A 26105-nucleotide genomic window follows, 5' to 3' on the forward strand; every position below is an offset into this window, starting at 1 on the left:
ACAAACTTTAACTCATCCAAATTATATATGTATTATCTTATGCGAAAAACAAAGTTTAGTAAAATTAAAAGATCGAAGTTTTAAATATTAGTTTTCTTTTTTGCACTCATATATGCTTTTACAAAATGTAATTATTTATAACATTATCCTTATCATAATAACTCTGTCTTATTTTAAAAACTGTTACAAAATGGTTGAGAAGAAAATAACAAAGAAATTCAAAACATTCCAACATTTTTCAGCGCTACCGTTTTACATTTTTGGAATGTCAAAAGGTTCTTATCTTTTTAAGATAGCAATTATTTCCCAGATTTTTCACCTGTGATGTCATAAAGTCGCCTCGAATATTCTAGAAGCTGAATTCTTTTCACTTAGCCGAGGGTTAAGCGTAATCTTAATATGACCGGTTACGCCTAGGGCCGTCACATTTCCAGCCTTATCGACCTTCAGGAAGTCCTTTCAGAAGTTACTGAGCCTGTTGTCAACTTAACCCAAAGGAATATTATTATCTTTGTTTTGTTCTTATTTTTCCTCGTATTCGAAATTCTAAAACGTGGTCTCATTGTTTTATTCCATTTTATTACACCGAAAAACACTTTCCGAAGTATTTTACGACATTTATTCAAATTTCACTGTCTTATTAAGATTTTTCGACTTTCTTTTCGGGGTTTTTCACAAAAGTTTAAAAATAACAGCGGCATACAAATGTCCTAATCGGCATCTCCTCTCTATCTCCTTTCGAGTACTGACTTTTTTTTGGCTAAAAAACTAAAAACATTTGACACAGTAGTAATCGTAAAAAAATAACTTCTAAAAAGACAAAAGTAAAAATAATCTGATTGTAAACATATTAAATTATTCAATATAATAGAATCAGAATACTTTTAATGATACACTTTTTTGTGTGTTAACATGAATTATGTCCGTTTTTTTTCCAAATTTAAAAATGAGCACAAATAAGTAATACTAAATGGTAAAGGTTACAAATCGTTTGTAAGAAAATTTTCTGCTCGACAAGATAATGTGTTACCTTTTACGTTACATGCAATATTTTATTTGATAAAAAAACTTTCAAAATGGAATGTCAAGGATCATTTTCGACACCTCCTATTATTTGAATTCAATCAAAAGAATAACGCTGTCAAACTATTTGCAATATTTGCACAATGTACCGTAAAAATGCTGTGAATTAATGACTAATTTGTGGTAATATTGTTCTCTCCACCTGGAAAAAAACGAGCACAACTTATGTTTACTCCAAAAAGTTTGTCCATAATGTATTTTTCTTCGATAAATTATTCAATAATATAAAGCATCTTTACCAGTTTTATTTCCTGAATAAAAGAAAGTGTCGAACATGCTCACTTTCTAAATGTGTCTCAACGGAAGGAAAATATTTTTGATAAAGGAATATAGAAGCCACAAATTAATAACTAAATGACCCCCTATGGAGGAAATCTAGCCTGTCTGCAAACATTTGGACACTCAAAACATTGTTGAATCAACTAACTGGTAAAAGAAGAAGTATAAAAAATGGAAAATTGTTTCATGCGTTGCCTAGTAGGTGAATAGGTTCAGCCGGATGAATCTCACCCCCGTGATAAAGGTTTCAGCTCTTTTGCTTCACAAAAGTCAACAGATGGAAGAGTTGAAGAAATGTTAATGTTTAAACGTCGCCGGTGTCACGGGTTCAATTCCCGCTAGTTGCAAGGAAAAAAATTAATAAATATTTTTTTCTCAATTAGTCTGGGTGTTGTAGTGTATTTTTATAACCTCTTTCCATATCCCCGCTTTCTCACCTGCTGACAAGGCTCTAAATAGAGGCTTAGCGGGTCAATCCTAAAAAAATCATTAACAGAATGGTGAATGTTATACGGTGTGTAAAGTGGCCACTTAAACTAGCCAATGACAGGTTCCTGTAAATGCCTAGACTTTTGTAATACTTTTTTGCTCATTTTTACATAAGGAAAAAACGGGAAAAACTTTTGTTAGTACTTAAAACTACCTTGACATTGAGTTTCAGTATAAAAAATATTTAAACTGAAACTTACCAAAATAACTCTTGAGCTATCAAGGAAAAAAAATATCTTAAAAAAACTTATTAAAATATTAGTCATTTAAATATTCGATTAATTAGCCTTTTACTAAGTTTATTTTCATGAACAATTTCATGTTTGGAAAAACACGATTCTGGCTCTGTCTTAAAAACTTATCACACGCATGTTGTCTCCGAGTTTAATAATCCTTCCTAATTTTTCATAAAACAAGATTTTGCTGTTGAGTTTTGTATTCTAATTCACCAACATCATTAGCGTATGTGATGCAATAAAAAGATTGGTATTAATTTTAATTTTAATGTTAACAAATATCGTGTTTTTTTTGTAAATACCTTATAATTTTTTACATGAAATTTGGTATTGTAACTAAGCAACACATTATCATTTAAATTCATATTATTAAATAAACAAAGTCTAGGATATACTTTTATACGAATTCAGAGTACGCTTAAAATATTTCATTATATTTTCATCTGTCTTTCAAAGATTTATTTTCACATTTTTTAACAACCTTGAATCTTTTTTATTACTTTTAAAGTCATAAACATCAAAGCATAATCTGTTATTATGATAAATCTTGGCTTTATCAGAGCGTCTATTTTAATTTCGTTTTGTAATAAATTTCTCTAAATAATTTAATATTAAATACCAGTTGCTATGGGATTTATTAATTTCAAATTTATGACCTGTATTTTCCCTGGAAATGTGGGTAAAATTTTTGTCGACTGAATAATGTTTGTTTTACCGGTAACTAAATAAAATATTATATATGTTTGTAAATTAACTAAATGTTTTGAAAACAGCGGTTTTTAAAAACAAAAAACAAAAAATTGGTTTGTACTAATCACATTTTATTAAAAACAAAATTTATCTTGGATCATAAAAAATTGGCCATTTTTTATAAAAAAAAATATTTTTTTTTTAATTGAACACAGAAATATTTTAAGACATAAAATTTTTTATTTAATACATATCTATGTACACATGTGTACCCTCACAGGTAATTTTATATGACTTTTAACTAAAATCAATTGATTACGTACATAATTTTTTTATTATTGAGCCCTTATCAGGTTTTTTTAAATATTATATAATTATATTTATAATAAATATTTCTTTGCTTTGTCACCCATCTTTTTATCTTATTTATTTAACACCAGGCTTTTGTTTATTATGTATTGCTTAGCTAAAATATTAATCCTCTTTACGAAAGGCATTTACAGGGCTTATCACCTGTCGTTGGCTAGTTTAAGTCGCCATTTTACACACTGTGTAAAATTTACAATTCTGCCTTTGTTAAAACATCCACATTTCCTCTGTTCTTCCATCTGTTGACATTTTTTGAAGTAAAAGAGCTGAAGCCTTTATAACGTAGGAGACATTCATCCGGCCGAAACAATTCACCTGCTGGGCAAAATTTATCATGTGGGTGAGATTTATCTGACAAAACCAATTCATCATCATTCCCTTTCATCATCTAATGGTGCATTGGTACACCAATCGTAGCGTATCTTGATAAAAAATAATTACGTGAAGGTAAGATGATTCATCTTACGCTTCAGGTACCAGTCCAGGTACTATCGAATATTCTGGTGTAAAAAAACACTCTTTAAAATATATATTTTATATCAACCATGTCGGAAATCGAACCCGAAACCTCTTGAATGGTAAACAAACGCGCTGACCATTACACCACAAACCCGACAGAACAAATTATCCTACCCCTGTTTAGGGGTTTATTTGAACATACTCAAAACATTGTTGAATTAACCAGCCAATGACAGGTCATGAGCCATGTAAATGCCTAGACTTTCATATGTTCTTCTCAAAAATGTTTTCCCTCTCTGTTGCGACAAATTTATTTTACACAATAAATAAATTATTTTCGCCCTTTTATAAGCTTTAGAATATAATTTTTCAAGCCCCTTTATTAACATAATTTGAGATCTTCTTAAAGTTTTATTAAAAATTATTTTTAGCTGACTTTTAACTTTATTTTCACACCCTTCTTAAACTTTTATTTTTGGTTTTCATTAATTTTGTCTATTAGCTATATTTGAATATTTCTTTTTGCTCCTCTTTAAGTTTTTTTTTTTGCTCTACATTCAGTTTTATTTGTCTCCCAATATTGGTCCTTACACTGCTGAACGATTATTTCTACAGTCAGTTTAACTGAAGTAAACAAATATCCTTTGTTTTTTCTAGTGCTCTCGGCCCAGAGATCACGCGGCAAGCAGCCTGAAGATACGGGGGGCTCGGAAGGCAAAGTCTCCGGTCCCTTAGACAACTCCCTCGGAGGCACGGGGTCAGGGGCCGGGACTGCGGCGCCTCCACCGGGCCCCCGCACAGGGGTTGCCACCGGAGGCGGCGGTTCTAGAGTCGGGCCTTACTTCGACATGAATGCTTCCAAGAATGTAACAGCACTTCTAGGCAAAACGGCCTACCTTAACTGCAGAATTAAGAACCTTGGGAATAAAACGGTAAGAAAATCAAAATATTTAAATAAAAATCTGTCTATGTTCGAGAAAATGTTCAAAAATATAGTTTAGAATGAAACAAAAATGCATGTCAAAAGTTTTTTTTATACTAAAAATACACTTCGTTTAATATTCGTACATACTATCGAATAATCCAAACAAATAATTAACTGTTTCCAAATAACCTGCCCAGTCTTAACACGAATTTTCTAGCGAGTCGGGGCAAGCTCACGGGCATGGGTAGTTCTTGGTTGTGTCATTATCAGCTGTGTCTGTACTCAACAAAAAAATATGTAATGTATTTTGAAGAAAAAAAAATCTAGAGGTTTTTTCTAAAATATAAATAATTAACATTTTCAATAAAATACGAGTGATGCTTAAATTTACAAATACGAGATCATAGATTTACTGATTTGATCAAATGTGTTCATTTCAATTTGCCTAATAGGCCAAATAAGGCATCATATTTATAAATAGTCCAGATCTTGTCTCGATGTCCCTTATGTTTGTCAATGCTTCTTTCTTTTTTCTTTAAATGTTTTAAACTACTCTTTTATTGTAATATTTAAACCTTATAAATTGTAAACATGGACAATGTCCGTTAATAAATAAATAAATAAATAATTAAATACATTAATATATTTGAGTCAAATTTGTACATTAATTATCTGTTTCCCAGAATTCAGTCTCTCGGGAACAAATACGCAAATAACCAATAAAAAAAATGTATCTGCTTCAATTTTATCAAACTTCAAAAACTACTTGTTCTTTAAATTTGAAATAATAATTGAGTTTCTAATATTTGAATTTGTTTATAACATCCGTATATGTAAAAATCCTTTACGGGGTTAGTAAATAAATAAATATTTTTTTTAAATATTTATATAGATAACGTACAGCAACAATTAACAAAAACTTTAATATGTTAATAGTAACGCTAAAATTAAAAAAAAACATCCGTATATTATGCTTAGTTTAAGAAGTCAGTAACTAACAAAAATTTACAAATTAAACCAAACAATTAATTATCACCTAGTGCTCACGCCGATTTCTTTTGTTTTACTAAAAAGTCACTCAGATTAAAACTAAGCCCTTATATAAATGAAAAAATTGATTAAAATATTTATGATTTAAAAGGAAGCTTATCTCCAGAACAATAAATGATTGATTCTCATCTTTACTTTATATTTTTTACATGGTAACTTTTTGCACTAACCCCACGGTATATTTTCAGTAACAATTATTTCAGTATTACTTTTTTATTAACGGGAAATGTTGAATCGTGCAATCTATAAAAATTTCGAAAATTTCGAAAATTTATTGCCACCAATTTCTCTAATAAATTTATAATGATAAAATGATAAGCAGATTGTACAAGATACATCCTATAATTTCTTCGACGGGCATATTCCGTGCTTTACTTAAATAATAGTTAATTAAGAGAGCAGACATGAGATTTACCTTAAGATATGAAATAATATTACGATTCTGATCATATCCGACTTTCCCCATTTATACAGTTCAATTATATATTTAATTTAACAATGTAATTGACGGCAATAATTCATCTGCCTGATATCCATTTATGAATATATTTGAAAAGGAATACATTTTTACAATAGTAATATTTCAATGGTGAACATTTGTATTATTTCTTAAAATAACTGTATAATTGCTTTTACAAAAACAGTTCAAATTATTTCTCATTTAAAACACATTTTTCCCCTCACAACAACAGCTTACAAACAAAAGAACAAACCATTACCTCGCTGTCCCGTAGGCGTAAGCAGAGAGGATTGAACACCACAATAATTTGCCTTTGCAAAACTGACTTTCTAAAACAAGACAAGGACAATCAAGACTAATGAACCAGGGACTGAAATTATACAATAAACTACCAGACAAAACTAAACAAAAGACTCAGACAAACTTTTCAAAAGACGTAAAAAATATTATTTTGAACAACAGAGTATAATTGAAAAATGTATTTATTATTCTATGTAAAATGAATGTAATAATCCGTAAGGGTTTATAAATAAATTTTCAAAAAAAAAATAGCAAAATAGATATAATTAAATTATTGTAACACAGTAATATTAACTTACTTTAAAAATAAATTTAAAAAAAAACTAAATAATACAGACTTTGCTTGCTATACATTCACACATCTTTTCATGTAAGTATGAATATTATTCCGACTTTTGACAAAAATTTGGCGAATTCGGTCTTGCCATGTCTTCAAATAGTTACTTATGGGAAAGCATGTTAAAAAAAAAAAAATTGTTTCAATATTTATATCAGTCATATATTAAACTCACGTAAAATGTTTGTTTTGGAACGGGATATCCCGTTGAGAAAGTCTTTTTTTAATGTGAAAATTAAAAAAGGAAAAATAAATAATTTGAAAAATATCGAAATTACTGAAAGGTATAATTCAAACTCATTTAAGTATTTATTATAACGTATGAAAAATCTTTCTCTTGGATTTATTTGCGTGCTATAAATGTTCCGTGCACACGCATTTTAAAATGTTGGTATCAGTAAATAACGAAATGTTCAAATATTCTCGTGTATTAATAAAATGTCACGCTTTTTCATTATTGGTATTAAAAATTAAATGAGAACTACAATGACTGTAAGAAATATACAGGTTTAATCTGCGCTGCTTTCTTCTTAGAAAATGAAAGTAGATACTTATTCTCTTTTGCTGAAAAAACGGTGCGTGGGTTTTAGCTTTCACCGCCTTAATGTCCTCTTCCAGGAAATTTTATTTACGCGTTTATGCTCCTCGGTTCGTCCTATCCTAACAAAACACACCTTAGTTCTATTCCTTAAATTGTCGCCATACCGCACACCACCTTACAATAAATTTAAGTTACATTTCTAATGGGGTAGGCTGTAGCACCGTTCTGATTTATTGTAATTTTCTTTGAACCCTTATAAATCTCGAAGGGTCCTAGTTTATGGGAACCTATGTTTTATGATTTTTATAACTCTCACAATCGTAACTTTTGCTTTTTCCCTATTCTTGTTTTTTTCTGTGCATACTCAGAGCAAATAGTCAATCCTTCTTAGTTAAAACAGTATAATATAGCAGCCTTTTTTAATAGAACTGTAAAATTTTACTTGAAAGTAATAAAAAAATATAAGTTTGCTTGTTAAAATTCTTGGTTGTTCATTGTTATTTATTAAAGCAATAAAAATACCAGTTTCACATAAAAACATAAATTTGAAATAATTAGTGGCCGGTTTTATTTTTAAGTTTTAATATTATTATTTTTCTTTTGAGACTTCCTAAGTGTCACCGGGATAATACAATAGCTAATAAAAAAAAGAACCAAAACAATACAAGCATTTACATTTAAATTCATGAAAATAACATAACTTAAACTAAAGTAATATTTGGATAGTTATCTTTTTTTACTGATTTTATATAATTAGATATGGTTTAACTATGAAGATAACAGTCTTGTAAATGTCGTAAAAGCAATTAAACGATAAATAAAGTATTCGTTGTTCTTAATTTCATTAGTAAAAATATTTTTCATCAATTAACTGAAAAACTGAATGGTTTATTTTATTTTGACTGTGGATAAGAAAATTAATACAATTTTCCTTATGTGAATATATAAATGACGAGGCCCTAATGCTTTAGGTTGACTATACATTAATAAGTTTTTAAATGTTAAGAATAATTGAAGAAATAACAAAAAAATATTGACTCTTTTATTTTTAATTCAGGAGTTTGTGAATTGTAAATTGTTACAATGAGAAAATTCAGTGGTTTAAAAAAAAAATATTTGTTAATAGACTATTAAACTAAGTCAAAATTTTTTTTTTTCAATTTTTTTAAATCGTATTGTCAGCGCCACGATTTTTTTAAGTTTTTTATTTCTGAAATAACTCCGCGTGTAACGTCAGAGGTTCATTTCCGCTTATTCTCATTCAGTTCTTCCTATTGGTCCAGAAGCAACAAGCAGATCGGAAATCTTCCATAGCTCTCAGATCATAGGTTGATTCACATGAACCAGTGACGTAATTCAATGTAGTGCGTTTTTATTGAAATGTTTTTTTATTTTTTTTCTATACATTTTCAAGAAAATTTTCGCTACAATTTAATACTCTAGTTTTTACTCCGCACAAGAAAACATTTTTTGTATCCCATTTCCCGTAGGGCTGAAGTTCCTCATTATTGCTAGCTTATAAATTCATTCGTCATTTAATCAGTTCAAAATGACATATGCAGGAAATAAATTAGCTTACACTTTGGATTGCAGTTAATTTGTGAAATGTGTCACTTGGCTTTGGTCCTTACCGTCCTTACGGAGAATATTTTGCAAACCTGCCAAGAAATAAGGTACTCTTAAATTTCGATGTAAAACACACTGGAAAAATGCGTCAAATTTGTTTGCGAATCGTACCAAAAGTCGTTTACTGATCTGTAAGCGTGCCAAAATCAGTTCTGCAGTCACAGTACGAGAAACCTAAAAGACAGACACATAAATCTTAAGGAAGTTTGTAATCCCAAAAAAGTCATGTTTTGCAGTGTCTTTTTTACAAGTGTCTGACTTTATGACTATTATTAAATTGTATTTATTTATTTAACCTCACAAGTGTTTTTGCTACAAAGTAAATATGTTATACTAATGAACGCGTGTTTAAATATTCAATGAAAAAGATAAAGAGAGAAAACAAATTATTAAGCCATAAAAATATCAACGTAACAAGAGAATATTTATTTATTACAAAACTACATTTCATAAAATGAGTGTACAATTTGCAAAATTTTTGAGCAAATCACAACAAACTGATACAATTATAGTATTTTATTTATTTTTTGCTATTTTTTTTTTTAAATAATCATGATTACGTCAAGACAATTGAATCACTTGCTCCACAAATGTAAAGTTAATATCATGTTTTTGTTATTTGATTGTTCGTTTTATAATATAAATAACATTGATATACATAAATTAAATATAAATATATGTACGAAGTGTTGAAAACTGTTTAAACGTTCTATTGTTTCTCTCTGTATATTAAGTCTTTTTTGTATATTCTCACAAGTAAAAATATATTGTTGATTGTCTTTAGCATAGGTAACCCAGTGAAGTCACATATTTTTTTTCATTAATCATGGTAAAATAAGTTGGAAAATGGATAAATAAATTAATAATAATTTTTATGTTCATTTAATTTTCTGAATAAAATTAAATAAAATATTTCAGAAACTACGCAAAACAATACCGCAAAACATTTTGCAAAATTGATTGAAACGAAAAACAAAATGTCGCGTTTTGTCGTAGCGGTGGTTTCAACTGTTAAATATTTATGGTTATTCTTAACGCTAGTACATCTTTGACTGTTTTCAATCGGAGTTTCCTTTGCTCTGCCAATTCTGAAATCCACTGAGTTGAACAATTCTGGCGTTGAACACAATAAGCTCATCTGATAAATTGGACTTGGCACGAGGCTTGATAAAATTTGACACGGTTGAAAAGTATCTGAAACTAACTTGCTACCCATTAAATCGATAGACCCCAAACTTAAGGGTTGCTTGATTATTGATTCTCTTTGAATGTTTCAGCACTTTGTGGCATTTTGACTTCCCCCTATGTCCGGGTGAATGAAGAATACAGTTTTTTCTTTTTTTTAAATAGAACCGGAATCCTAATCTCGATGGCTTCTCTCGGGTCTAGGTCTTAAGCCGAAAATTAAATAGGGATTGGTTGAATTCGTAGTGAAGTGGTTGGCGTATATGTTTATCATACTAGAGGTACGGTACCGGGGGAAATATTGTTTTAAAAGGTGGTCTTATACCGCAATATTTCATTGTCCCTGAAGCGTAAGACTGATTGTTAGATAAAATAATTGATCGAGATACGCTGCATTTAGTGTATTAATTTAGTGTCCTATGCATCACTGGGTGCAAATAGAGAAACAATTATAAACGTTGTTTGTTTAATCATGTTCGAGCGGATGAAGTATACAGTTCCGTGTGTGAAAAAGAGCCAGAATTATACTGGAGTATTTTTATATTGCAAGAATGCACAGGAGTTTTCAGCTAACACAGATGCAAAGAGACCCTTTGTGGACACACTATACACTCTAATTAAAGAGTGGACATGAAATAATGATGATGACGATGTTTTTTTGACTCAATGGCTACTCTCAAGTAAAAACCTTTCAAAGGGAAATCTAAGGGAGATAAATTTACCCAGCAGGGCCTCGATAACAATGGGAAGTTAACATAGTTATTTTTGACTGACAATTTATTTATTTACATATACGCCCAATGGGCATTTATTAAGACGTACGTATAAATAAAAAAATATTATAAAAGAAAGAAGAAAAACACAATGGTATATGGTTGATTTGGTGGAAGTGAAAGCAGGAGAGAGGTGTTTATAATTTTGATTCAGTGATTTTATGAAAAAAGATAACTAGTTATCAAAGAAATCAAGACTGAGGTGTGTTGGCAGATCTAAGAATTCTGGACATACGAGAATGAAAACCATTGTTAGTTCTATGGTTATCGGTATGAAAAAGTAAGTTTTGTCTAAGTGTTCTTGTTTGGATATTTAATTTTATTGAGTTCAGTAGTTCAGGCGCAGCAAAGAGTGAGTTGAAAATTTTAAAGGGGACTAGAAGGTCGAATTTATTTCGACGGTCTTGAGGAAAAGATATATTTAAGCTAATTCCTTACTAATTATACGCATATTGTTCTCTTACCACTTCGAGCACCGGCTGAATACACATAGAATTTACCCTGTGCCCGGCCCATTTTTGTGAAATTTCATGCTTTGTGAAGGGTTTCTTAAAAGTGTCATAATTATGAAAATACTTGGTTAAATCAATTTTAACTTCCCACATTTATTTGAAACAATTTAACAAGTCATTTTTGTATAATAGTTTTGCCAACATTGGCCTTTATGGAGAACCACATTGCGCATTGCAATGTTCGCACATATACCGGGACTCACTCCTATTTTTGTGCTTTGTATTGTATAGTTTACCAGCAGCAAAAAAGTTCTTATAAAAGCGTAATAAAAGTCACTAGATGTCAATAAAATATACTTTTTTGAACAGCTAGTAAATCACGTGAAAACACGGGACCGGGACACAACGCGTGGTCATATAATCACGTGTTTACACGGCTCCGGGATACAAAGTGTTAATAAGCCCGAAAAAAAAGGGAAAATCGAAATTTATGTACAAGAATGAATATGTTTGTGTAAAAATTTGAAATATCTTTATCAGTACCATGTAATTGAACATGTTTGGAAATAAATGTATCCCTAATATTATACTTTTCATACATAAAACTTGATTTTAATTTGTAGATAAAATTGATGATGAATGTTAACTTTCCATTGTATCGAGGCCCAGAAGTGGTTAGTGCATCCGTCTTAGACTTTAAATATCTCAGTTAAACTGTTAAGTTTTAGCCAATGTCGATATGAACATATGACAACCTCAAACTTTATAGTTGTAAATAATAATAACCCTGCAGATGAATCTCAACAGAATTCACGAGTGCTGCAATAAATATAATCTTTTTCTCAATGTAGATTAATGCCAGGTTATTTTCTTTTCTAAAAGTAAGAAACCTTTAGTTTTTAACTATTTGTTGAACCACGCAACAATCGAAAGAGTTGATTTCATTAAGGATCTTGGCGTAATTTTTGATGATAAACTTACATTTATCAAACATATTGACAAGATTTCAAATGAGGCCCTAAGTATGTTGGGTAAAAAAAAAAGGCGCTAAGTAAGTATGCAAATATTTTAAGACTTTCTGATAGAAAAATACTAACTGACCTTATATTACTTCATAAAGTTATCAATTCATTAATTGGCTGTCCTGATTTGCTGGAGTTGGTGTGTTTCCGTGTACCTGGTCGACATACCCGCCACAGATCTCCTTTTTGTTCTGCAAGTTCTAGGACCAACTATCACATGCACTCGCCTATCCGTAGGCTCCATAGATATGGCAATCAGTATGAGGACAAGGCTGATATATTTGGTTTTGGTCTTGATAGTTTTAAAACAAGTCTAATTTTTTTTTCTCTCTCAATATTATTCTTAAACTGTTCTTTATATTTAAAAATGTTTTTTTTTTGTTTTTTCATATTTATGTATTTATTTCGTTAATATTTTTGGTTGCTTATGTGTATTTACCTACTTGTTACTATCGTCATAGTTATGCAATTTTATAATTTTTTGTTACGTATTTATATATGTATTTTTTTTTCATATTTATGTTTAATTCATCACCCTGCCCCAGTGGTAAGTAGAGATCTAACTTGTCAAAAGAACTCATATGTTAAAGGCAATGTATACCGTTTATGTAAAAAATAAAATAAAAAATAAAATTAAAATAAAATAACGGTGATCCAAAACTACAATAATTCATTGCTTTTGAACTGACAATGTAACAAATGATCGGAATTCGTTGCTTTTGGGATGTTAATACTGTTGAGGAATAGACGAGGTGTGCAGAAATACCTCGTCCCGGAGGATGAAAATTTGTAGAGCAGACTGTATTGTTGAAGGGAAGGTTGCACAACTCCACTAACCTGCTAATGTGTTGAGGCGTGACGTGGTGCTGGAACCTTGCTTGTGAAGCTGGTGGTCGTGTGACGCTGGCACAACATGTGTCGGGAGCTCGCTGTCTAGGTGGACTCTAGGAAAGCTCGATTGTAAATAAAATTTGTTGAAAGCACTTAACTTGATTGATGTTAGTTGGGTACTAGCGATTTACTTTTAACGAGCACTTTCACGCGTGATTATTGTTGTGTGGAGCTGGGCTAGGAAAAAAATGGAAAGGGGAACGGGCATGGAAAGGTAAATTATATCCGAAACAGCATAAGTAAATGGAGCTGTTCAGAACAAATACAGTAAATGCAGATCCAAAAGCCCACCATCTACTTGCTGTTGATTCCTAGGGGACTCGTTAACAAAATTATTCCAAGGGTATACAAACTCTATGCCGGTTAACGAAAGGGCAGGAGGATGTATGAAAAGAACTCAACACTTCATCCCCACCACTCAAATAATGAATGTCTCTCTGATTTCATTTTTTATTTGAAAACAAATGATTTTATACATTCACAAACAACGATTTAAAAGATTTAAATTTACTCAACATAAAAAATATAAATAACAAACACATTGCTAAATTAGCTTAATATATACGCAAGTCATTATCATCATTCCCTCTCCACACCTTAAGGTGCATAGGGCACTGCATTGGTACACCAATTTCAATCTTGATCATTTTTTGTAACATGAAGATAAAATGATCAGTCTTGCGCTTCAGGCACCAGTACAGAGACTATAAAAACGTGGGTATGCGGACAAAAAACGTTAACTGTATTAAATGCGTAAACAGCGTACGTAAGGACGAAATTGGTTAAACGGTACTACAATGCAAAATACGAAAATGCCCAATGAGGAAATTCAGTGCCACGGGAAATTAGATATAATTTTATTTTACTTGCACGCGGTAAAAATGAGAGCTTTGATTGTTCGACGAAATCTCTCTAAAATCAAAATAAATAACTTTAAATTGTGTAACTAGTTTTTATAAATCAACCAATGATATTTTCGGTTTCTGGAAAGCCAACACACAAATCAGGACAACTCACCGAAGAGAACTAGTGACACGTGCGGAGTAAAAAAAAATAGAAAACTCAAAAAAATTCTAGCGACAATAATCGATACACAAAAATAAAAAAAATCTGGCTTAGTTTGATAATCTAATAACAATTCATTATTTTTTTTACTGAACTTCTTCATTTCAATAATGAATTAAAGAGTGGAACTCCCAGTATTAAGAAAAATTGGATTTCGTTTTTGTGTTCTTACTAAAAATTTAACCCGAAGCCTTCTGTGCGTCAGTCAAGCGTCTTAGCCATCACACCACGAAGGCCACTGACGTGAAGTAATTTTATTCTTGAAATTTTTAAACGAATATTTTTATACTAACTTGTCACTTTTCTCCTAGTGAAATATTTAAACAAATATGTTCGTCCTTACTCGTCACTATTCAACCATTCTTCCATAGACCTTATAGAGTAAAAGTACTTTTTTTATTTTTTTATTTTTAAATTTTTTTTTTGGTTTCCCAGGAGTTACAACAATCTCATTTTGAGACAGAATAATATTAACATAGAGGTTTGTAATAATATGTCAATAAAACTGATATAAGGTAGCATTAAAACAATTCATAATAAAAATTAATATTTAACATTTACATTTAGTAAGAAAGAAATATCCGAGGAAAAAGAAGAACTTAAAGCTAAATTTCACCTTCCACGTACCTCCTCAAATAATATTTTTTTAAATTAATAAAGTCATTTTTAGCGTTCTATAGGACTCCGGTAGCCTGTTGTACTCACTACAAGCAAGATACAGCAGAGACCTTAGACCATACCTTGTCGTGCGTGATCCAAATACGTGAATATTTTGACTCTGTCACGTATTACACTGGTGGACGTAACGATTGAAGGTATAGCCAATATGAGTGAGAGAGTTTTTATTTACACCTTAAAGCACCGTTTTTGCAATCTCATAATACGGTATCACCAAAAATGTAATAGTGCCAGTAAGTTTGTAAATATCTTTGACATGCGTTTCCATTGGTATACCGTATTTGTTTCTTATAGCTCTATTTTGTATCACTTTTTTGTGGCAAATCCCCAGATGCACGAATAAGTATACCTAATGAGAGTGTATCATTAAAAAGTAAACTGCACGGCGTAGTGAGATCGAAAGAACTCCCCTAAACCTATGCATTATACCAGTGAGTAAAGAGATTTTAGATTCAACATAATCAAAGTGGTGAATCTATAAGAGCTGTGAATCTATGTAGATTTCCAAATCTTTCGACACGTAATTTTTTTAAAGATAATCATTTCCAAGAGCGATATTGAGATAAATATCTTGTTTTTAACCAAATAAAGCAAATGTAGTAAGATGTTTTAATGTTGAGACTGAGCTTGTTAATACGAAGCTAACTTGCAAAATGGTGAACATATAGTTGCATTTTGTTTTCAAGATCTTTTACGTTACGATTGTGATAGTAAACAATTGTGTCGTCTGCATACAGTTGAATTGTATCTTTAATATCCCAATGTGTAATATCATTGGTATAAATTAAGAATAGCAGTGGCTTGACAACGGAACCCTGTGGTACACCACATGTGATCTGTCTGAAGTCACTTGATTGTCCTCCAATCTGAACTAGGCAACTTCGATTACTTAGGTTATTTCATAATAGTTTCATAATTTCATAAAAATATTTAAGTGACATTGACCTATTTACCTATATGCCTCATACGTTGTATGTAAAATTATATTTGATTATTAAAAATAAAAATAAATTTCAACATTTAATCTACACTTTACTACAAATTTTTACCATTCAAGCAAACGTTATATATCCTTAAAATGGCAGAATTTGATTTATACATGCTATTTGTAGCGTATGATTATGTACCGAAAAAGTTGAGGTAATCCATTTTCTTACTATGAGAATTCATATTAATATATATGCAAACATTTAACATAACATTAAAAAAACAAAGTTTATATAAATACCACAATATTATAATTATTATTTCTAAAATTTATTTCCTTTCACTTACATTTATAACTTGCATTGTTCAGATTATAAACAAGCAAAAGTCACATAACCAAATTTTATCCACCTTGCCACATAAAAAACCTTCCAGATACTTTTTTGATTTATCAAAAGGAAAAGTAACCAATGCAATTTATTATAAAGACATAACTAAATTGTGTTGTGTATTATAAAACCTCCAAAATACAAAAATCTGATTTACCCTTCGCCTCCAAACTTTCAAACTGCAATTTCTCAAATAAATGTTTTTTATGGTAGTGAGTTTTGCCTAAACGGTGACATTATAAACTTTATTTTTTCGTCCTTCAGTTTAAAATTGCCACAATTTAGGAAATCGTAATACTACAATCATGTATGTCTAAGATTATAGATGTGTTGACGGAAAAGCAAATCAATCACAATAAATTTATCAATCTGAATTTGTATTTCATAAAAATGTTCTTTATTCAAAACATTGGTTTATTCTATCACCCTTGTCCTTCATTTGGGTAAATTCAAAAGGAAAAAAAAAGGCGCATATATTTTGCAACCATTCTCCGCTGGGGAATTAAGGAACAAAACTTGTCAGAAATATACGTTGCTGCTAACCTTATTAGGATTTTCATACTTGAGCCACGAGATATTTTCGTTACCTTACATAATAATATACAAGGGGAACAAAATTATGGGGTTGAGTTTTTCGTGTTTAAAATATAAGTCAAGAAAAATTTCAAGGAAAAATATTTATGATTTTCCAATTTTATTACATTCGTATTAAATTTGTGGATTTTTTCCTTTTTTCTAACAGAACACCCAAAATAGGTTGATTAAAAAAAATCGACAAAAAGCTGACAAGTGTTGTGTAGGATCATTTACAAGAAGTAAAAAACTAACATTATTCAGTTACAACATCAATAATATCAATCTGGGACGAGTTACACAAACAAAGGATTTGGGGATAGTTTTTTTACTAAAAAATATCGTTTATTTCACACATTGAGACCATCACTAACAAGGCAATAAATTGTCTCAAGTATTTGCAGTGAACTGTAAAAGATTTTTATTCTATCACTTCTCTTAAATGACTTTTTACTGCTTTAGTAAGAAATCATTTATAATTTAATTCAACAATTTGGTCTTGGCCAAAATATAAACATTTTAATATAGCGTCTTATTATAATGTTTATATTTTAAATTTGGAAAGAGTACCACGTAAATTCTTTAGATTTATCAACTTTAAACTTAACATACCCACAGAAAATATTGATTAAGATTATTTATTATGTACACTGAATACGTTTTTTTTTTTTAAGAAAAAGAAATATTTGCGTTCTTATCATTTACCCAAATATTTGATTTTGAGGGCCATTTTCAACGAGTTCTAAATAACTCACTATTAGAGAATGGAATCAAGTTGGGGTAAAGTGGGATTCGAACCACGGACCTTTGGTCCGTGAGTCCAAGACACTAGCCATGGGACCACAACCCGATCTTTACCCGATGTAAACTCTTAACAATTGAAGATAAAAATAGTTTATTAAATTTATATAAAACTAGCGGACCCGACAAACGTTGTCCTGCCTGAACATGGGCTTGCCTGCTATTAACTTGGAAAAAGACTTTTCATTAATAAATAAGTACCTAGGTACTTATTTGTGGTTGAATTCCAAAACATAAAATAATCCATTTTCAAATATATAATTATTTTTGCAAATGTCAAACTCAGCTCTTCTCATCAACAGGAGTACACTTTATTCATGAATGCGATTTTCAATAATGTATTGAATATCAGTCAATATTATTTTAGTATTACCAAAAATCCAGTTAAAGGAAATAAATTGGAAGAAATTATAAAGAATGTAAGAAAAGAATCTGATTGAGATCCATAAAAAACGAATGTTGTTTGTAAACACTCAAAAATAATTATTTTTTTTAAACAACAACCACATCCTCGTTTTCTTTAGTATATGCATTCTCGTCGAATGCAACCCTGATAGGTCGATTAAAAAAAGATTTATGATTCTAACTTGTTTTTCATGTGTTCGATTAAAAATTTTAATATATACGAGCACGCGCAGAGCAAAAATCTACATTTTGCTGAAAATTGCAAGTAAATCGGTTAAGTCGCCGAAGAATTATGTACATAAAGAAATGCAAATGGCGTATTGAACGTCCCGGAATCAAACAGTATAATTACACCACGAGGCCGATTTCATGTTCATTTTATTGAATTTTTTTATTCAGTACGTTTATTTTAAGTACTTCATTTATTTAAAGGAAACACAGAGCAATTAAAACAAAAAAATACAATATTTGCAAATGAACCAATAATTTAACTCGCCAATTACGGTTTTCTGTATATTACTCATCAAATACAAAAAACATACTTATTTGAACCTGACTTGGTAGCTAAAGAAGAATCCTGGAGGCTGTTTGTGGAGACTAGGGACTTAAGACGTGAAATGATATTTGTGTGAAGAAACCATTTTTTCGATTAAAAAATAATTGTGATTATTATTCTTTAAAATTATTTTTTGTTACAAAATCCAGGCACGTGTCAAATTATGAATTCATTGTACGTATCATTCTATTAAAATCCAATTTTCTCTACAAAAACTAACAACGAACGCTTAAAATTCGATCATTTGCGCGAAACACTTTCAACATCCGGGAAAAAAATGGAAAATGGCTTTCTTCTCTGGGCTAATGATAACATTTTACGTGCAACAGCTGTTAGAAAAAATACCCCCAACCGGCCCTGGATTATTATGAATATTCATCGCAGGAACGGACTACCAGTCGCTAATGTTTGCCCAACTTTAGAAAATGTTCTTGTATAATTCTGTGGCTGAACTTTTAGGATAAATTTTCGGGCAAGAAGCTTTTTCAGAAAGGTTATCTGTGGTTGTTTTTATAGAAAAAAAACACTGAGCAGCAGATATATATCAAGATGTTTTATCATTTTTGTGTACCAAAATGCCGTCGAATCGAATAATGGCTCTTTTATTGTAATTGAAATTGAATATAAAATGTTTTCTTCTGCACGGTAAAATTTGGAGCATTTAATTGTACCGCAAAGTTTCTCTAAGATGCATACAAAAAAGGGTAAAAATGAACAAAGGAACGACGTTACTAGTTCACCGAAACCAACTAATGACATAATGTTTTGATACCTTTCCGGTTACCGAGCAGCATACCCACCAACTAGGGCAACTCACTGTTGAGAACTTGTGATGTCTCAGACGAAGTGATTTTAAAAAATAGTTACGCTGATAGTAAGACACACAAAAATATTTAAAAAAACGCTGAATTTCTTTATTTAAAAAGCTTTTTTCTTGGTTCAGATGTTGATAGCGTTGTTCACACGTACTTTGAATTTTAACGCCTAGATAGTATTTACTTGTGACTTATTCAAAAAACCACTTTACTGGTATTTTCCTCTTACATACGTTATTTCCTTACATTCTTTTTTATGTTTCTTCATCCTCTTACAACAGTCGCGAAGATATCGTGAAAGTGGTGAAATCATTCACTCCTTATACCAAATTTGTGGATTAAACTATCAGTCATTTTTTTATTTCTATAAGAGGGAACATAATTACTAGCAACAATACTTTTTATATTGTTATTGCTTTCAATATTTTCTCCATAAAAAACACATTCTTATGAACCGTAACAGTATTTATCGTCTGTCTAAATCAAAGTAAACGATTACTGGATTTAACTACTTACCGCCAATTTTTTCAAAAGTGAAAACAACAGATATATATGTATAACTTTTTCTGAAGGAAACATAGAAACCTAGGCATTTACATGCCTTATAACTTGATTTTATCATGATTAAGAGGCACTATATGTCGAACCCAACATTTCACAATTCATAAGAAAAAGAAGATTCCAACGGTCGAGCCATGTACATAGAATGAATGGTAATCGTACCCCTAAAAAAAATATTTATACCACTTCGGAAGGTAGACAAAGCAGAGGCAAACCAAATTTAAGATGGCTGGATTTTGTGGAAAGCGACATTGGCCTGGAGAAAAGCCGCAGTGTGCAGAGAGGAATGGAAACATCGACCTGAACCGCGATTCTGTAAATTTCCTTACCGTTTTTAAGGAAGCTTTAAGTAAGGATTTTATCCCTTTGCGAAAAGTGTCCTTAATTTTTTTATAATTCTCGATCTATTGTTGATAAGGAAAGATACAATTTGTGGTAAGGATAAATTACATTTTTTTACTAGTTATACCGCGTTTATCATCTATGATTTTATTTTTTAGCCACAGAAGTAAGAAATATACGGTCAAATGTCAAAATGGAAGTAATTGTGGCCCTAAATATTCTAAATAAATTTGGAACTTTTGTTTCTCCAGCTCTTTAAGATCTTGGCTATCTTTTAACAGCTTATCATGGAGCCTCGTAGCTGCTTCCTCTGCCTCCACTATATCCCAGGCTAAATATCCTGCAGCCATTATCGAAAAAAATATATTTATAATCCTAGAATAAAAAAACAATGCATTGTTAATAACATGACTTTGCCGTATGTCCAAAACCAATAATTGTATGCAAATTCGATGTTGTTGGCATAAAATAATATGTTTAAGTTCATTACTTAAATGAAAAATATTTGTTGGAAAACAATCATATAAGTACTTAACCGAGCATTAAGTAAACTCAATGTATAGTAAGCATCTACAATAAATCAATTTCAATAGATATTACAAGGGAACTTTTACTAACATTTGAATAACAAAGTTTGACAAAAGCATAAAACATAGTAATTATTTTACGTAGATGGTAATTTACAATGAAAAAACTACCCAATAAAGTAATAAACAATGTTTACTTACGTTTATATGCGAAATTAGCTGTTTATTTAGATTCTTTTTCTGTTAAAAGCAAAATTACACAAAATCTTTTGCGTTAACGTTGGGTAAAATGGTAGTATTTAGTTAAGGAAAGTTTTAAGGACTTTCGCCTTCGCAGAAGGAATTCATCTGTCAAATTTTTGATCCTAAACTAAGGATTTGATCCTTAATAGTCGCCTTAAGTTAAAGAACATTGTTACATAATCGCGGTTCAGGGCCATAACGTGCTTTAGCGCTACTGATAATAACTCAATTCAGCCATTATAAGATTTAGCTTTGAAGATGATCGTTCGAAAATCAACTGATAAAAGAAACAAAAAAGTATGGATAAGTTATTTCGAAGGAATGGTATTTAATGCTACATAATGAGTAGAATAATAACTTACAACCAGTAAATGATAGTTTATAAATTATTTAAATGCCGAGATTTCACGAAAAGTTTCATTTTTGTTTAAGTATCTATTAACAATTTGTAACACAAAATAACGAAAACAAAACATATATGGTTAGTTTAACTTCGCGAGTTGAAATTTAAAAAAAATGTGTACTGTCAAAATTTATATTATTTATTAATTAAACGGAAAATTTATTATTCTCATAGATTTTATCAATTCGCGTGATAGATTAATCATATTTGAGACCCGAATCCTTATTCTGTAACTTATTCGTTTCGAATATTCATTCGTATCGTACAGAGTTGGAACAAGAGCGAAATTCAATTTTGATTGCGTTAGAGAGTGAAATGGATAAATGAGAAACGAACGCACTTACGAACCGAAATTGTGACAGAATAAGGTCTCAGATTATGAGGTACGCATATTCGTTCCGTCCCGTAGTGTAATAGTTATTGCGTTGGCCTTAGTATAAAAAATGTAGGGTTTGATTTCCAGCATGGTTGACGATTTTATTACTAAAAATGACGCTTTTACATATATTTGGCAGTGAAACATTGATCATTTAACATATATTTTTTTTCTTTGTTAGCGTACACGCTACAAGTGAAATTTATAAAAATAAACAAATATTAGGTGTTGACATAAGCTGAGTCCGCTTTTTTCAAAATCAAGAGAAAAAGAAGACGTGACAAAAAAAATATGGCAAGCAGCTTTGGCCCCTAGATTTAACGCGATCAGAAGGGAGTATTGAAAATGGTGAATTTTGTCTACTTGACATTCCATTTTGAATGCACTGCATTGGTGCACCAAATCACAGCGTATTTTGATCATTTTTGTTACATGCAGATTAGATGATCAGTCTTACGCTTCAAGTACCAGTCCAGGGACCATGAAATATTTTTTTGCGAAAACACCCTTTGAATAAATATTTCATAACAACCATATCGGGAATCGAACCCGAGACCTCTTGCATGGTAGGCAAATGCACCGACCATTACACCACGAAGCCGACAATATAGTCAAATAACAAAGAATATTTTTTTTTTCATAACGTTATGGATTGAATTTTGTTAATATTTAGGTTAATTAGGACTAAAAACCATGTTTGTAACACAAAAAAGTAGCCAGAAATTAAAATGTACGCAACGATCTATGGAAAGATAGATGCTCGGTGTATGTCTAAGAGACAGATAAGAAATGAAGAAATAAGGCGCTGAACCGGAGTCTTGAATATCATGGATCGTGCACCGAAATTGAAAAAGAATTATTGGAAGGCCACAGAAAAGATGGGTTGACGACATTGCCTCTATTGCCGGTAAAACGTGGATGATGAAAGCGGATGATAGGAAGAAATGGAGACAGAGGCCTTTATCCAGCAGTGGAGAGAACAAGGATGAAGAAGAAGAATAAAGAAGAATAATATTTAGATGCAATTTGTTGCCACGACACCACTTGAATAAGTAATTATGCAACAGATGGTAATTGTATACGCTGCATTTAATTTTTAATTTTTATTTTATTTTATTAGGTAATTTAACAAAGATACATACTAGATAACATACAATTTGAAAGCATTCGTCGATAAAATTTTACATGCATATATCTTCAATCATAAGATTACACAAAATAGATTTATATATTAAGATGGAATACACATGTATATATTTTTATATACATACAGGATACATTGCAATAAAAAATAAGTCGTACGTGTGTACTTATTAAATAAGATTTATGCCTAAAAGATTATTCGCAAAAGCTGAGAGAGTATAAAGTATTGAAAACAAGAGCAGTTTAAATATTTCCCGATGTCTGAGTGATCTCAATCCCGCATTCATTTGTATTTTATTTAGGAGGTTAGTATCTACTTTACAGTTTAATATTTTATACAGAAATTTTATATCTAAAACAACGCGGCATTTTATCAGAGAATCAAAATTAAAGAGTTAGAAAAGTTGCTCGTAATTTGAATTTGAACGTGAGTTTGAAATTTGGGACTTAGACAAAAGGTACTTTAAGAACAGATTCTATTGAGTTTGTATGGTTTTGATATTGCTGACTCCATACGCATGAGGCATACTCAAGATTACTGCGAATCAAACTTATATATAGACATGCATAATAGAGTGCTCTTTGCACCATAAGGTGCAAATAAAGATAGTCTAAGATATGTGAAAAGGTGTGTGTGTATGGGGAGAAGGAATATATGTATCTAAAAAACAAAATAATTTATACTTCGGCTGGCAATTGTCGTTTTTATTATTTCATTTCAAAATAGATTCGCATAAATCATTGTGAAGGTATGAATTATAAACGAACAAGTGCGCCCAAAGTTACAAAAATCACTCACGCACGCCGTAAAATATTCATTTATGTAAACCATAAATTATCTGAAAATTCCTTCCAAATTTCCATAAACCTGTTAAATTTATAACCGCGCTAATGAAAGCATATTTTCAATGGATGGTATTACATTTTGGTCGTGCGCAAAATATGTACCCGAGCGAATAGAAAGCTTGGCTTAGAGAAAATTCGACATCCACTCACTTAATAGAGGAGCATATTAAGGGCCTTTTTAGCTTTGTGAATATTTCAACTGACTAATTACAATAAGGTTTCATCATCCGCTTATCTGCACCCCATGGAGCGTTGGGCACTATAGATGTTTATTAAATGCAACAAATCTCGATCATCGATTACATTAAGGGTAAGTGCTCAGACTTCTGACGCTTTTGGAGTCAGTTAAAGCAGTGGCTCCCAACCGCCGAGCCGCGGACCAAATGGTACTGGGCCGCGCAAAGGCCTGCTTTAAAATCAAAATTGCTTTTGAAAAATCGAACATACCTATAAAATTCATCATAGTGCTGTAATGACTGAAAATTAATCTTTATTGGCATTTCCAACATCCTATCTATGTGAAGCGGGGTTTTTTGCAGTGACAGCAACCAAAACAAAACAAAGTAATAAACTTGACTTAAGTAAGACATTTTGGGTGTCACTATCTCCTATTACTCCCAGGTGGAACTATCTCGTTTCAATGAAGCAAGCTCAGGGTTTTTATTTATTTAGCATTAAATCAAAACACATAAAATTTCAAAATCAAAACTTTTAAAGAAAATAGATAAATAACTTTCAAGTTAATATATCTGCAAGATATCAGAATAACATTAAAATCCCGATATTAAACCATGAGCATTCTCAAAATTATTTTCTCTACATTGAAAAAAATTACTTTCTACCTTCCGTTGAACCTTAAAAATATTAAAAATACCTATGAGTCCAAAAGAAAAAAAAAATTATCTGAAACTTAATAATCCTTCATAGTTATTACATATTTTTTCTTCATTTTTACCACAAATCTTGTGTTTTCCCTACTATTAGTTGTCATTATAACTTATCTAGGTACCACAGTTGTAAATTTCATTATTATATATTGTACAAATATATTGTTTTTTTTTTTTTTTAATTGATTCAATGTGTGTCCCCTCCCTCCCCCCTCCCCAGTGGGCCGCTGTAAAATTATAAAACGTTGACCGGTCCGCGGCGACAAAAAGGTTGGGGACCTCTGAGTTAAAGTACAGTGAAATGTTGCACTGAAAAATCACCATTACAAATATATATTCTTTGTCGATCTTATCAGAAATCGTACCTGAGATCTCAAATATGGTAGGCAAATGCACCGACCACCACACTACAAAACGGACTTATCGTTACTCGAGAGATAGTGGATATTACTCGTCAACGGTTCTGTTTATATTTTGCACATTTTGTAATTTAAAAAAAATAAGATTAACACAGACATTTTGACATTTCATTACCATCATCATTCCCTTTCCGCACCCAATGGTGCATAAGACACTGCATTGGCAAACCAATCGCACAGTTGCTTGATTATTTTTTTTACATAAAGGTAAGATGATCCTTCTTACGCTTCAGGTACCAGTTTAGGGACTATGAAATATTCTAGAATGAATACACCTTTTTAAAAAAAAAAAATAGTTCATATCAACCATGCCGAGAATCGAACCCGAGACCTCTTGCATGGTAGGCATACGCGCTCACTACTACACCACGTGACCTGACATTTACAAATATTTTGATTATAGATGGTATAGGTCAGTAATCGGCAAACCGGATAAAAAAAAGGCACCATATTTGTACACTAAATGCAGCATATTTTAAATGGAGGTAAGATGGTCAGCCATACGCTTTAGGGACACTGAAATATTACAGTATAAAATTAACACATCTTGTTCAATAAAATATTTTAAAATGTTAAATAAACCAGGAAAAAAAGTTTTTGGACTCTACTGATAGCAAAAATGTAAAAAAAGCAATGAGTTTACTTCAACATTAAAATTTTAGTTATTTTTAATATCGTCAAATGTTCTTTACATTCAATGGGCTAAAATTATTGTTTTTTTTTATTTAAAATTTATACTCACAAAAAACCAGATGTATGTCAATTTAATTTTTAAAACTTTTTTTTTTTGGAATAGAAAAAAGTGAAGTAATTTTTAAGTGGTGTAATTTAAAATCAAAAGAGTGAAAAATTCCATAACTCAAAGATTAATTCTCATACACAACATATTCCGATAGTCTGAAATTACTGTAGTTCCCAAAGGGTTAGTATTAATTAAAGTTAAGTCAGATACAAACTCAAAGCTTTAAGTTGCTTGGAACTT

General features: G+C 30.9%; 1 protein-coding gene across 1 annotated transcript in view; it reads left to right on the plus strand.

The window, feature by feature from the left end:
- LOC148280769 (neurotrimin-like) overlaps nucleotides 1-26105 on the plus strand; it is a 148521-nt gene that overhangs the window by 74285 nt on the left and 48131 nt on the right. The window contains exon 3 of the mRNA XM_088227841.1: nucleotides 4263-4537. Within this exon, the coding sequence (XP_088083967.1) occupies nucleotides 4263-4537 (275 nt within the window). The remainder of the gene's footprint in view (nucleotides 1-4262; nucleotides 4538-26105) is intronic.

Source organism: Micrasema longulum, unplaced genomic scaffold, assembly GCF_059751315.1.
Source record: "Micrasema longulum isolate JH-2025_06_02 unplaced genomic scaffold, ASM5975131v1 h1tg000543l, whole genome shotgun sequence".
Classification (NCBI taxonomy): domain Eukaryota; kingdom Metazoa; phylum Arthropoda; class Insecta; order Trichoptera; family Brachycentridae; genus Micrasema; species Micrasema longulum.